The 15,813-nt window shown below is 44.6% G+C and overlaps 1 protein-coding gene across 4 annotated transcripts in view; it reads left to right on the top strand.

Moving 5' to 3' along the window:
• The window catches only part of LOC140415761 (transcription factor HIVEP3-like), a 624,924-nt gene extending 617,751 nt beyond the window's left edge, over positions 1-7,173 (top strand). For all 4 annotated transcript variants that reach the window (XM_072501083.1, XM_072501080.1, XM_072501081.1 and 1 more), the window contains one exon: positions 3,441-7,173. In XM_072501083.1, coding sequence (XP_072357184.1) covers positions 3,441-4,412 — 972 coding nt within the window. In that variant the 3' untranslated portion in view covers positions 4,413-7,173. The remainder of the gene's footprint in view (positions 1-3,440) is intronic.
• Positions 7,174-15,813: the final 8,640 nt, after the last annotated feature.

The following is a 15,813-nucleotide window of genomic DNA, read 5'->3' as shown; positions in this document are numbered from 1 at the left end:
ATTCAATGAATTAGATAACTCTGGAATAAAAAGCTGGCATCAGTAATGATTAGCACAAACCTACTAGATTGTTGTAAAAACGCATCTGGTTTATTAATGTCCTTTAGTGAAGGAAATGTGACTTCAGGCCCACAACCGTGTGGTTGACTCATAACATCTAAAAGATGGCTTAGGTGCTCAATTGTATTCACCCTCTCGAGGACTAGAGATGGGCAATAAGTGAAGCCCTTAAAAAAGTCAGCAGAATAAGCCCACACCTAATTATTCCTGGGATGTGAGCATAATTGACAAGACTCCTGTTTATAGCTCACCTTTTGTTACTCTCCTGTGCTACTGCATTGTGGTGTTGTGATACAACTGAGTAACATGCTAGACATTTCATTGGGTAGTTAAGAGCCATTCACACTGGAGTGGAACTTGAGCAAAATACAGATCCCTTCTTTAAAGGACATCAGCAAACTGGTTGACCGTTTATAACATTCCAACAGTTTTGTGGCAACTCATATTAATAGCCAGCTTTTTTCATTTCCAGATTCAAATTCTCAGACTTTGGAATTTGAACTCACATCTTCTGGGTTATTAGCCGAGGGACAAAACCTCTATGCCACTGCACTCTTGCCAGCTTGGTGCCATTCAAGGCTGCGTCTGGAGAGCGTGAAAAAATTACGACCTGTGCAGCATTCACTTTCTGGAAGCAGACAAGCTTCCTGTTTAAAGAATTTTTCTCCTTTTTCTTGCCTGTGTCAGAATCAGGGGCGGGATTCTCCGACCCCCCGCCGGGTCGGAGAATCGCCGGGGGCTGGCGTGAATCCCGCCCCTGCCGGTTGCCGAATTCTCCGGCACCAGATATTCGGCGGGGGTGGGAATCGCGCCGCGCCGGTTGGCGGGCCCCCCCCGGCGATTCTCCGGCCTGCGATGGGCCGAAGTCCCGCTGCTGGAATGCCTGTCCCGCCGGCGAGAATCAAACCACCTCTCTTACCGGCGGGGCAAGGCAGCGCGGGCGGGCTCCGAAGTCCTGGGGGGGGGCGCGGGGTGATCTGGCCCCGGGGGGTGCCCCCACGGTGGCATGGCCCGCGATCGGGGCCCACCGATCCGCGGGCGGGCCTGTGCCGTGGGGGCACTCTTTTCCTTCCGCCTTCGCCATGGTCTCCACTATGGCGGAGGCGGAAGAGACCCCCTCCACTGCGCATGCGCGGGGATGCAGTGAGCGGCCACTGACGCTCCCGCGCATGCGCCGCCCGGCAAAGTCATTTCCGCGCCAGCTGGCGAGGCACCAAAGGTCTTTCCCGCCAGCTGGCGGGGCGGAAATCAGTCCGGCGCGGGCCTAGCCCCTCAAGGTGAGGGCTCGGCCCCTCAAGATGCGGAGACATCCGCACCTTTGGGGCGGCGCAATGCCGGACTGATTCGTTCCATTTTTTGGCGCCGGTCAGCGGACATCGCGCCGATATCGGAGAATCCCGCCCCAGATGTTGAGTTTTTTTGGGCATTCAGCAAGTTTGAAAATGAAAATGAAGACCTGCATTGTAATCACGTGCACACACACATACAATGTCCCAACCACCCTCTCCCAACCCTGTCAATCACTCAGCAGACCCTTTTTCCTTCTCTCCTTTGGGTCTAGCTGCCGGTGTAGTTGAGTCACTCTCCGAGTGTAAGGAGCCTGTACAACAGACAGGAGCAGAAATGCTGCAAAGTTTGAAGCAGTCACTCCCTTTCCTGGCTCAATCAATGGCTGAATTTCACTTGGCAACCTCTGTCTGAGCCATGTTGGCACACAGACATCATGGGCCTGCTCGGTACGCAATACTTTAAAAAAATATTTAGAGCAGCCAATTCATTTTTTCCAATTAAGGGGCAATTTAGCATGGCCAATCCACCTAGCCTGCACATCTTTGGGTTGTGTGAGCGAAACCAACGCAAACACAGGGGGAATGTGAAAACTCCACACGGACAGTGACCCAGAGCCGGGATCGAACCTGGGACCTCAGCGCCGTGAGGCAGCAATGCTAACCACTGCGCCACTGTGCTGCCCACTCAGTACACAGTACTAAAAGTGTATTGTGAAGCTAAAGAGCTACTTGGGCTCAGTGTCAGACCCTTTGCAGTTTGGTAACATTAATCCAGTGGGTCCAGGACTGTCCCATTAGGATCACTGGACTGGATGGGCTCCACTCCACAGCCATATTTCTGCTGAGAGGAGGGAGTGCAATCAACCCCAAATCTGACTTTGAGAACCCCATTGCGGGTTGTGACCCACACTCCGGGAACCACAGATCCATGCTATTTGGCTCAACCACTCCCTGCGGTAGCGATTTCCACAATTTTGCCACTCTCTGGGTAAAGAGGATTCTCCTGAATTTCATTGTAGTGACTGACTTATATTTCTGGCCCCCAGTTCTCACTTTGCCTGCAATTGAAACGGAGCTTCCACTTAGTTTGTCACATATAATGTCTGCTCTGTTTGCTTTCATATCTCATCCTAATGTAGAAAACATCCCAAGGTGTTCCATAGAAAAATAGAACATCAAAAAGGATAAATAAAGGGTGGGGGAGTAACCCAAAAGCTTGATTAAAAAGGTGAAATCCAAGAAGGGTCTTTAAAGAAGGAGAGATGGAGTTTGCAGGGAAAGGTCAAGGTAAGGTCATGAAGAGATTAAAAGTCAAACATCAGAATGATAAATTTGAAGGTTTGGTTAACATGGTTAATAACATTTTACAGTGTTCTACGGTCCTGTGAATACCTTCCCCTTGAGTATCATTCAGCAGCCAAACTTATATTCACCATTAACATGGCGGCATGGCAGCAGAGTAGTTAACACTGTTGCTTCACAGCACCAGGGACCCGGTTTGATTCCCGGCTTGGATCACTGCCTGTGCAGTCAGCACGTTTTCCCTGTGTCTGCAAGGGTTTCCTCCGGGCTCTCCCGTTTCCTACCACAAGTCCTGAAAGACGTGCTTGTTAGGTGAATTGGACATTCTGAATTCTCCCTCAGTGTACCCGAACAGGAGCCAGAGGGTGGTGACTATGGGATTTTCACAGTAACTTCATTGCAGTGTTAATGTAAGCCTACTTGTGGCACTAATGAAGATTATTATTAATATTTCAAGGCACTTCACAGGAACATTATCAAACAAACAATTGATACTGAACTAAATGTAGAGATATTGGGGTCTGTGACCAAACGTTTGGTCACAGGGTAGGTTTTAAGGACCATCTATAATGTGGATAATGAGGCAGAGAGGTGAATGGGGGGAATTCCAGAGCTTAAAACCTAGGTAGTTGAGGGCACAGCTACCAATAGTGAAGTGATTAAAATAGAGGTATGCAAAAAATCTGAATTGGATAAGTACAGAGATCAGTAATAACTGGATCATAAGAACTAACTTCATAGTGTGAGACAGAAAGATGTATAATCTCCTCTTCCTTCTCTGTTGTACAGAAGATGTCTAGAATGGGATACCACGGTATACATGAAGAGCCAAGTACATCTTCCCAAGCCTTGCATTTTTTTTCTTCAAGAAACACTCAAACTGCACTGGAAAGTCAAAGTTACAGTGGGCTGACAGGGACTGCACAAGATTATGTTTTCAGTCATCTTCCTCTTCACTCGCAACAGCTGGTTAGGACGCCCTACCCCATGATTCCAATTGGTGGTATTCAGATGGTTCAGTCAAGGCCAGGCTGTCATTCAGGCTTGGTGCCTTCTCCAATAGTCTCTCTACAATCAGGGTTTCCTGTAAGTCTAACTGCGCCATGTCCCTTTAGTGCAAATAAAACCGAGGCCACAAAACATTTAGAAGATGATGTTTTACTGAGGCCCAAATCAGCTGAAGCGACAACTTCAAAATCTTTGCCTTTACTGCTACCTTCAGCTCCCACAGCCCCAGTACCTTCTCTTGCTAGAAGTAGTAAACCAAGTGTTACTTTACGGAGGACAGAGATTGTTGAGTTAGAAGAAGAAGAAGAAACATACAAACAGGAGGAATACAGGGTACCAATTTCTTCTGAACCCAGCACTATCGCTGCTCTGAGCCACTCGGGACAAGCTGCTGGCTCAACCAGACTGGACAGCCCCAGCACCAGTCACGAGCATTCTCCAAAGCCTTCGACAAGCGGGGAAGGAACCTCAAAGGATTTTAGCAAGAAGCATTTGGGGTCTGCAGACACCTACTATGAGTTAGCTCGCACTTTAGCCACCAAGCAATCTACATATCCTTTACAAGGAAGCAGCAGCAGTAGCTCATCAGAGTGTTCAAGCCCTTCCCACTCATTCCAAACTGGTGCGCGCAGGACTGCTTCAAGTGGACAATGTCACCTACTTAGAACGCAAAGCGGGAGCAGCCCTGAGTGTAAGGGTGAAGGCTTTGTGCACCCTGACACGCAAAAGGACAATGAGACAGGAAGTTCATAGCATCCACAGCCATGCAGATCCACCTTTGAAGAAAAGGTGATGGGCATTTGTCAACACTAGTTTTTCTTCATCATATTCATGAATGTTGGTTGAACAAAACATTCACACATATATATATATATATATATATATATATTGTAAACATGACCAAAATCATCTGAAAATTCCTGTTTAAAATTGTCCAAGTCCAGTATTATTTAAACGTACAAAGTTACTTGTGCCTTTCTCTTTTATTTTGTGGCTCCAAATGTATAGGAGAGGGGTGGGGGGCAGGGGAGGGGAAAAAAAATATTGAGGCTGTGAATATTTTTAAGAGCAATGTAATTGATTCAGAGTAGCTGTCTTTTTTTGGATTTACACTGCGTCGAATGAGATGAAACAAAAGGGATTAAAACATTGGTGTGATGATGCACTGAAGACTTATTTTTATATTGAGAAAATGTAAACAGCTCCTGTGTACAGAAATAATTCTATGAAGCATATTTATTGTATTCTGTATTTAATTGTTTATAAATGGCTAAATTTTCCCAGCATCTTGGTGGTCTTTCTGTACGCTTTTTATAGCTTCTTAAGCAGAAATTATGACAAAAAAGGCTTTATTTTGACCATGGTTATGTTTACCCTTTGCAACAATTGACTCTCGGCACTTTGGCTATCCTTCTAAGGATTCTTTCACATTTAACGCCTTCTATTTGTCTGGACAAAATGGAATTTCAAATCTTTGAAGACAACAACAATAATCAAATATGCAGCACAGTCGCACCAGGATCAGCAGGACAGAATCCAATCTCTGAGGGCCCAATTTTTTTTTTGTCTTTTGGAATCTAGCTTTTTAATCAAACACTGACCCAACAGATCAACCCTCTGTGTTCTGACCTGCAAATCATGTCAGAACCCCGTGAATAATCTGCTACTTAATGCTTGGAAGGAATAGGTAATTTTAGATCTATGGTTCCCAAAGTTGTCCACCACTAAAGACTTTCTTTGCATCATGTCTGGGTCTGTTGTAGACTGAATGAAAAGAGATTTATGGCCACAATTAGTCAACAACCCCATTTTCATTTAGCTACCAAGGATGTTCGTTGGTGAGCGAGAAGAACTGTGAATTTTTTTTGCCTTGCAACGTGAAGAACCTTGAGACGCAGAAGCTTTTAAGAATGAGTTGTAGGATAAACAGTTCCCAAGTCCAAAGATGCTTTTGGAGAACCTCCTACTGTTGTTTATTTTTGATGTGTGCTGTGGCCTTTTTTGGGTGTGGTGGGTGGAGGGAGGGAGAGAAGCTGAGGACAGTTACTGGTGGATTGTCCTATCAGCAGTGTGTTTTTTTAGTACCTTGTCTCAATTGACAAAAATATTGTCCACGGTCTGCAATACTTTGGTCCGTTCTATTGAATGTAATTTTAGAAAAAATGTAATGTACATAAAATGCACTTAAAAGCATTTCAGACACTTTCAAGTGGAATATAGATGATGTGAAAGAGTTCTTACGTTTTATATTTGCTCTATGACATTCCGTCATTTTGGCTGCACTTAAGTGCTTAAGCATAGTATTATTTTACATTTAGCTAGCTAACGTAAACTTAAAAGTTCCCCATCAAACTACAGTGGTCTGAAGGTTTACCTGGGTCCTTGTTCTATTATCAATAACACGTCATCTCTTTTTGCCGTTTACCCCTTCTCACTTTAAAAATGTTGTCCCTTTAATCACGTCTGGCATTGAAACATATCTTTTTTTGTACTCGGTGTGTTTTTACTTGGCGAGTGCTCTGTCACAGCCAGGGAAACCTCATTCCACTGTGTGTGATGAACTCAAAGAGACAGGGTTCTTGTTTCAGAATTAACGGAGTGTCTGTGCTGTCTCATTCAGGCTTTGATGTGCGTTCGAACATTGCTGTATAATGTTTCTGTTTAAGGCCAGCTGACTGACTTTTTGAATTAAATTATGTAATATATTCCTGACTGTTACCATTTTTCAAAACTAAAGAAAAGGATGCATTTTAAAATTAGCACTATTTTCATTTAATGAAGCCTCGGAAACAAGCCTGCAATGGGCCAGTGAAAAGGGACACTGTCTCTTTAAAAGTAAAAAAACAATTTTATGCCAATATATTTGGCGGTCTTGAAGACCGGACCTTTTAATGGTGGAAAATAAAAAGCAAGATCTTAAAATGTACACTTGCATGATATCAGCAGTTTGGCACTTAATCCCACTTTAAACCCTGTAGTGTTAACGTGAAATTCATCTTGTTAAATTTGATATTTTTCAAGAATATTGATTGTTCTCCTTTTAAGAGGTTATGTGTAATAATGTTGTCTGTTCAAAAGAAAAAGTTTATATACATTTTTTGTTAAAAAAAGGCAATACATTCCAAAAAAGACAACTGTAAATACATATAGTTCTACTATGTAATTGGTACATTTGCCTGTAATTATTTTGAAACACCAATTTCTAGTACTGCACCTTGCAACACTTGTATGGGGTGAAACCATATATAAATGCAAGTAACAAAAGCACAGAGTTCATTGTGAAATAAAAGAAAATACATTTAAAAAAAGGAGAAAAGAAAAAAAATTAAGAAAAAGAGAAAACCTAGAAGTCAGTATTTGATGTCTGTGAACCCTATTGTACACCTACACATCTGTACTGTGAATGAAAATGTTTTTAACAGGTATTCTATTTGTCTTTACCACATTTCAAAGTTGGTGAAGGAGTTGGGCATATTTTTTAAAAAGCATGTTGGAATAAATTTTACAAACTCAATGTGTTTCCAGGGTTGTCTCATTGCCCTCTCCCTGGGTGTTGCTCATTTAACGCTCTGTCACTTGTTTTTTTTTAAACATTTCAGAATATTTTGAAGAGATATCTTAATTTTTGTTGTTAACCCATGGAATCTCTTGAGTGATGATCGACCATAACCTATAAATTCCATTTTTTTTCTCTCTCTCCCCCTATATGTATATCAGTTTGTAAATGATACATTGTGAGGCCCATTAGGAATGAGACTGTCCAAATGGATGTCACACAAGGGGGTTAGTTCACATTCCGTAGGAACATACTAAAGCCCTGGGCAGGGTTCTCTGTCCAGTCAGCCCTGTTTTCAGGTGCGGCGCGCCCCCTCTGGCTGCAGGATTATCCGTTCCCACAGCCGGTAAATGGGATGTCCCATTGTGACCACTCCCACGCCGTCGGGAAACTGTGGGCGTGGGTGCGCTGCTGGTGAAGTGGAGGATCCCGCCGATGGAGAGTCCTTGACCAGGTGTCTCAAGTGACACTGCCTTGTAGCGTGTCACTGCCAACTCGACTAAAACAGGCCAAGTCAGATCTACAAGTAGATAAAAGAATGGACCTAAGCATCTTTACTAATTGATGTCCCACTCCACCCTGCGCTTATTAATGAGCACATAGCCTAGGCTGAGACTCTAGTGCGGTACTAAGATATTGTTGCATTATCGGAGGTGCCATTCATCTGTGAGGCTCTATCCTCTCAGATGTTTGTGAGAGATCCCATGGCATCATTCAAAGATGAGCACGAGAGTTCACCTGGGTCTCTTAACCAACATTTATTCCTCAACCAACTTCACAAAAACAGAAGATCTGGTCAGTTCTGTCTGTGGGATTTTGCCACTTTGGCCTTCTGCGTTTACCACATTATAAGAGTGTCTAAACTTCAAAACTAAAAGTATTTCAAATTGGCTGAAAAAGGCTCTGGGATGTATTGAGGTTGTGAAAAGGTGTTGCACAAATGCAAGTCTGATCTTTCCTTTCTTCAGAGAAAGTTGGTTGTTTGCAACGCGCATGCCAGATTGATCCAAGGTATTGAACAGTATTCAGATGTATTAAAAAGTGGTTAACAGCAGGGAGCATTTGTCTTAACCAGCTTCGGAGCCTGATGTACAAAGGTGGTCTCCAGACCATTTGGACACCTCCGCAAGGGTCACATTATATCTTATGACCAATGCCTCAGCTCCAGAACCCAATGATTCTGCACAAATTTCAGCATGAAGTGATTTCCCCTCGGTGTCTCCGTGACGCCCACAACAGCCAATCCCCAGAAATATTTCTCCTCTGCACTGGATATTTCTGCTACCAACACTGCCCTTTTGCAAATATTTTGTTCATATACCCACATTGATCCAGATAATGGGCGCCTGTGAAAATAGAAAGATTAAGACCAGACTTTTGACTGCTCATTTACCAAGTGCTTTCTGATTCTGCTTACAGGAAGGTGAGGCTTCTCACATCCAATGCTCCCATTCCACCAAAACAACTGGGCACTACTGCCGCCAGTATCTGCAAAAGGATGAACTGACTTGGATCTGTACAGTGCCAATCGTGATTTCAGGTTGTCCCAAAGGCTCTCACAACAATGGGTTATTATGAAGTGTTGCTGTTGCAATTCCTGTCACCTCTTGCCTCACCCTTATTACCTAAGTGAATGAAGGTTTGCCTAAGGGACATAACCCAATCCAAAGAAAAGACATTCGTTTTCTACCCGGAATTGGGAAAATATCAAGCAGTCTGCTGGGCTATTGGGAGGGAGCAGGTTTTGCTTTGAGTTGCTCTTCCAAACACTTAAATAACATCCAATAAACAGAAAACTAGATGCTGAGGCTGATTCTGTGATTCTGTTCTCCTTAGAGAAGAGAAATATAAGGAAGAGATTTGACATGAGGGGTCTGGACAGAGTATTTAGGGAGAAACAGTTCCCTTTGATGGAAGGGTTGAGAACCAGAGGACGACGATTTAAGATGATTGGCAAAAGAAGAAACAGCGACATGACCAAAAAAAAGATTTCTATGCAGCGAGTGGTTCAGATTCGGAAATCACTGCCTGGGGTCTGGTGGAGACAGTTTCAATGGACACTTTCAAAAGAGAATTGGATAATTATCCCAGCATTATCTGAAATAGAAAATCAAGGTTACAGAGCATAGATTGGGGAAGTGGACTAGATGAATTGCTCTTGAAGAGAGCTGGCACAGACACATTGGGCTGAATGGCCTTCAATAGGCGTAATCTACGGGCTTGCGTCGTGCCCAAATGGGAGCCAGGTAGATCGGGGGCCTCAGCGAGGCACTGCCCGATGAGGCTGCATTTCGCCCCATTTTCTGTCACGAGGAGTTCCCCTTGCCGGAACCCCTCAGTGCAGCGAGAGATCGGGATGTCATTTTTAAATGGCGTCGGAATCTTGCAAGCCCCTAACGCAACTCATGAATTCCCCCAGCCCCAACTTACTATAAGGGGGTCTCCAGGGCCCCCTCACCCCTCCATACCCGCACAGGACACCCCCATGCCCAATCATCGCCATACAACAAATGGCAGCTTGGCAGTGTTAGCCTGGCGTGCCTTTGCCAGCTGGCAGTGTCAGGCTGACACCCAGGTGGCACTGTCATGCTGGCACTGCCAGGGTACTAACCTATCCAGAGGTCATGTACCTGGATGCCTCCAATCCCCAGGGAGACCCCCAAGAGTGGCGTTCCATCTGGTCCCCATTTGTGGAGACCAGCACTGCATAGCGCTCGCCTGAGGTCTCCAATGCAAGGGGGTTATATCCCATGCTTTGGTTAGACCTGGGGAATGTTATAATGAGACTAGCTATCTCATTCTAGTGTGCAGATTTGTCAGAAACTATTTCTGGAAGTGGGATCTTCCTGTGTTTACCAGTCGCATTGCTTTTTGGGCTTTTCGCTGCTTTTCGGGTGCAATGCGATTGGCAGATCCCGCCCTAAGTGTGAACGTGACCCCTGGGGGAGTCCCCAGGGCCCAAAAAGTCACTGTGTGGTTCGATAGCGGCGGGGGAAACTTGCCAACAGGGACGATGGAAAACTCGACATAAATGACACTTTGAAACGTTTCCTTCAGATCGCGCCCAATGATTCTAAATTGAATGAAGATAGTGTTGTGGAAATAAACCAACAACACTCATCCACTGATACACAGGCAAGGGCAACAATCACGTTACACCAACATTACACAAATCCAACTGGTCCCAAGATATTTAGACAAAACCAATTATATGAAATGCCAAAATTGCTGTGAACCTGAGCACAGCTTTGGCAAGACAACCATTACCTTCCCACATACCTGGCCCCATTTACTAAATCCAATTATTCCAATTGTTAATGGTTGCTATGATTGCAATTTAAGCTGAAAAAAAATCAATATTTTAGGTTGTAGGATAGCAACTTGCTTTCATTATTCGAATGGTTGAACACCGTGTATTTTAGCACATTTTTCACAGTCTCAGAACTTCCTAAGTGCTTCACAGCCAGTGTTGGGTTTCTGAAGTGTAGTCAATGTAGTAAGTGCACAGTAACGTCCCACAAACACCAGAAGTCCAGGTAACCTGGTTTTGTGATTTTCGTTGAGGTATAAGTTGCTTCTGAAGCTACTTTCTTTGCCTCTTTTTTGTGAGGTTGCTGGTCCTAATTAGGATTTAAAGGGGACAAACAGCTCCTAGTATCTCAATCAAGATGTGTATCTGCACATTTAATTTAATTGTGGGATAGGATCATTAACTGTGACGGTCTGAGTGAGCAACCAGATCGTCATGTCAAGGCCAAAGAGATTTTCATTTGAGGACCAAATTTCCATATTCAGACCCCAATCCAGACCAGCAGCAATCTCTGCCTGAAGAGTGGAGGGGACAGAGGAACCTTGGGCAGTAGAGGCCGCTGCTGGAGTCCCAGGGAAATGATCTCTCGAAGTCAGGTATGGACAGGGAGAAATGAAGATCAAGGGAAAGCATGGCATGGAGGAGGTCATCAAGGAAGGTTACAGGTTATTCCATGTGGGGCCGAGCTGGAGGACAAACCCTGCCTTAAATATTTAGGTCTCTTCTGGTCCAGTATCCTGCTGAGGGCAGGAGACTGTCACTCTTCCTCCACATCAGGTCTCCAGTTAAAATAGCAGACTGGGCATCAATTATATCAATGGAGCCTATTCTGCATATTTCAAAGGGACTCGATGGCATGGGACACGTGCTATGGTCCCCTGCAATTTAAAATGGCAACCAAACCAATGTGGGAAAGGAGTGGGCAAGTTCCCTCCTCTATTTAACTGTCCCGACCCCTTCCCCCTAACGATTTACCCTTAGTAGCCAAAATCCATCAATCTCAGTCTTGCAAAGAGAGTTCTGCAGGTTCACAATCCTCGGAGAGATGTGCTTTCTCCTCATCTCAGGAATAAATGACCAACTCCTTATTCTGAAGCTGTGACCTCAGGCTCTGGACTCTCCAGTCAGGGAAAATAACTTCTCAACATCTACACTAGTGAGCCTTCTCAGAATGTTACACTGTCCTCATTTAACATCCACTTTTGTGCACTGAGTTGATTGGGATCCAAAGCGAGTTCCCTTCGATGGGTTCTCCCCATCTCCTCATTTGTAATGAAGTCAAGAGCGTAAATGTTAAGATAAGGTCACACAACAGGAAACTTGAAATAACTTAAATGTTTGAGATCGTAGCTGAGGCCATTGAGAGTCACTTTACTGAAGGGATGGGTTTGACGGGCTAATTGGAATGTCTCAAATTTGAAAACGAAATCGTTTTTATAATTTTCAGAGACTCCCACCTCAAGATGGTACATGGCCACACATGTGAAATGATAGTCATGCATCATTTAACACCTTTTACAATTTCCTAAAGTTGTTTTACAGCCAATGAAATATTTTTGAAATGTAGGGCAGGATTTTCCAGCACCGACAACCTCATGGATGGGCCGGGAAAATTTGGAAAGCCATTGATTTTAAACGGCTCACCAAAGTTTTGTGCCCTGCCCGTGACGATGCCCGCCAGTGTCGGGATTGGAACATCCCACCTGCAGTCACTGCTACACTGTAGCAAATAAAGGAATTTGCACACAGCAAGATCCCAGAAGACGCAACGTCCAAATGTGACCAGGTAATCTGCTTTTGACTGAAGAATAAATATTAGCCAGAACAAGGAGAACTTATCAGCTCTGGAGATTCAATGCCCAGAGTAGAGACTGATGGGCTACATTTTTACATGGTCTGTAGAATATAGGCCTCATGGGTTAAATGGCATCTTTTTCACTCCACATTTTTCTTACTGTGCAATTGACTTCTTCAAAGATTAGTTACTCATTTTCCCTTTAAGTATCTACCTAAGGGAATCAACGAAGTCAAGCATCAGGAGAACGATTTTGTATTGCATTAAAAATTATCTGGGTTTGATAAGATAGGGACAAACTGTTTCCCCTGGCAGAGGATTGTAAACAGAGGGCACAGGTTCAAGATAATTGGCAAAGGGGAGATAGGGAATAACTGGTTTACAGAGTGAGTTATAATCTGGAATTCACTCCCTGAAAGGCTGGTGGGAAAAATACAACTTTCAAAAGGGAATCGGACATCTACTTAAACAGAGTACAACTTGTCAGGTTATGGGACAAGTGCAGAAAAGGGAGACAGACTGGTTTCCTTTTCAAAGATCCAGCACAAGCATGATGGGAAAAATGGCCTCCTTCTGTGCTGTAGGATTTAATACTTTTATCTTTTGATCAGTGGAACAAATGTTCATGCCTGCAAGTGGTCCAACCTCTCTGTGGTCAGTCAACAGCTATCATTGCAGAGCGGCATGTAAGTTGTGGGTTATTGGAAGTTGATGAGTTGGACATGTGGGCATGTGGTGGAGGAGGGGGGTGTTGCTGCAGGCAGTAGAGGATGTCACAGGGTGATGTCTCCACCTGGATGTAGAGTGGCCCAAGCACATGATATTGACTGAGTGGTAGAGACCATCTGTCTCTGGACTGGAGAAAGGATTGTTATATGAGCTACTTTCCAGAAGGAAAAACATAAACGAGTATTGTTTGGATCTTGGAAGATTAAGGGGAAGTTTGATTGAGGTCATTTAAGATTTAGAAAGGAATTGACTGGGTGGAGAGAGGTGAATGATTTTTTCAGCTGGTGAGGGAAACCTGAGGCAAGGGGACATCACCTCAAATTAATAATCAGGTCATGGAGGAGAGAATGTCAGAAAGGCTTCATGTAAAGGGTGGGAGAAATGTGGAACTCTCAGCTAAAGCCGTAGGTGCTAGCTCAATCATTTTAAACCTGAAAGAGATTTTTCCTGGACAAGGATATAAAATGTTATGGAGCCAAGGCTGGTAGATGGAGCTTTGACACAGATCATCCTGCTGCAGTGTTTCAAAAAGCTCCAGCTGGGAGTGCTGCAGTGGAGGGGTGGAGTTGCAGGAGGTGACTTCTCTACAGACAAGTATATCTGTTAATAATCAAAACCGGTTATGTAATTACTGATATTTATTATTCAGGTCAAGCTGACTTCTTAATGTATATTTCCAAAGACTTTACCAACCAAATGTTTATTCTTTATTGATCACGATGTGTACGATTTTTGAAGAGATACACAGTCTTGAAAAATGTAAATGTTACTGTTATAACCTGCACGGGTCTTACGAGGTAGGGATGATTAACTATCCCATGGATCTTGCAGAATACGAGCATCCCCGATAAGGGGGTGGGGGACCCTGAACAACACTTGGATTTGTATAAATAGAGTTTGCGAGTAAGGCACCAACTAGAGAAGACCCAGTAGGGAACCACTGGAGCTGTATATAATAGTTATTGTAAAATAAAGTTTGTGTTTTGACTTGCTCAGTGTGGACTCTTCGTTGCCCTTACAAAATTGGCAGCGAGGATAAAAACTTGTTAGCTAATGACATTGCTGAGCCACCTCCCCATATCACTTGAATATAGGTTGGAAAACTTCTTTCATTTTGTCTCTATTCGGACGTTTGGACATCTTTGATGCTGGACTGGAGGATTGGAATTAATATGCACAAAGGATTCATTACTTTTTCCAGTGAAAAATGTCGTAGAGAATGATTGCCAGGTAGTCATCTTGCTAACTGCCTGTGGCTTACATACGTTTGGAGTGATACAGAGCCTTACATACCCAACGTCCCCAGACACATGAGCTTGTGGCTTTAGTGGGGAAATATTTTTATCCAACCCCGCCCATTATAGTACAATGGTACCAGTCTAATACTGCCGAAAGGACCCCGGGTGAGCCATCACTCAGATTTTATCGATATTATATAAAATTGTAGAGTTCCGTGAAAATGGAACGCACTGTCTGAAATGCTACATGACCGCTTGGTTTGCAGCATTAACAATATGGCTTCTCAGTAGAAACTGCTAGCTGAGCCTTCCCTGACCTTGCAACAGGCCATCCAAATGATGACCTGGAAAAGTACAGAGCAACAAATGCAGGAGATACAGGGGATGGAGGTAAACGTCCTAGGGTGCCCCCTCCTGCACCAATCAAGAGGTCCCTCCCCGAACTGCCGCTTTTCCCCGGACTGGATGCTGCAAAGGCCCAACCCGGTGGCCGAAGGAAGGGCCTTCGGGCGGGATATTTCCCTGGAGTCCATGGACAGTGAGCCAGGTCGATGTAGGACTTGTGGCCGCTGGCGCCGACATGAACGCAGACTATGAGTGAACCAGAGGTTCAGACTCCCCACTAGAGGCAGACACCAGCTCAGGGCCTGTACTTTCCATCTAGATGAGCCAGATGAGGAGGATGACTGCATGTAGTTGCATTGTGTGGCAGCCCCCCGAGTGGCCCCCATTACAGTTGCAGTGTGGGTGAATGGACACCTGTGCGATATGGAATTGGACACCGTGGTCAGACAGGGAATGTTTGACCGCATTAAGCTGGGAATTCAGACCCTAGATTTGATGGACACCCAAGCCAGGTTAGTCACCGACACGGGAGAATCGTTAGATATCACAGATACTACTAAGACCCTGGTAGCTTATGTGTGCCAGTAGGTGCGCCTCCCACTCATTGAGGTAAAGGGCCGCGGGCCCAGCCAGTTGGGCCGTGACTGGTTGCACCATCTACAGCTGCACTGGCAGCATATCCTCCAGATGGGTTCCAATGGTTTGGGTGAGGTGTTAGGAAAATACTCCAAAGTGTTCCAACCCTAATTAGGGAAAATAAAAGGGGCCGTAGCTCACATACAGGTCAACCTGGAATTCCAACCACTGTATTTCCGGGTGTTCCAGTTCCCTATGCTTTGCTGGAAGAAGTGGAGACAGAGCTCAGTTGGTTGGAGTCCTTGGGCATCCTCAGGTCCATACAGATTGCTGATTGGGCAGCACCGGTAATGAAGCCGGACAAAATGGTTCATTTATGCGGGGACTACAAATTGATGGTAAGCACAGCTTCTCGGTTGAAACATAATCCGCATAGAGAAAATCTACGCAAACCTCCCGGGATGGCCATTTATTCATGAAGCTCGATATGAGCCACGCCTATTTGCAACTCGAGTTGGATCCTGTCTCCCACAAATATGTCACCATCAATACGCACAGCAGCCTGTACGAGTATACTGTCTTTGGGAGTCTCCTCCACCTGTACT

The sequence above is a fragment of the Scyliorhinus torazame genome, chromosome 1 (genome assembly GCF_047496885.1).
Source record: "Scyliorhinus torazame isolate Kashiwa2021f chromosome 1, sScyTor2.1, whole genome shotgun sequence".
Classification (NCBI taxonomy): domain Eukaryota; kingdom Metazoa; phylum Chordata; class Chondrichthyes; order Carcharhiniformes; family Scyliorhinidae; genus Scyliorhinus; species Scyliorhinus torazame.
Note: the sequence above shows the minus strand (reverse complement) of the source record. Positions and strands in the feature narration are given on the sequence as shown.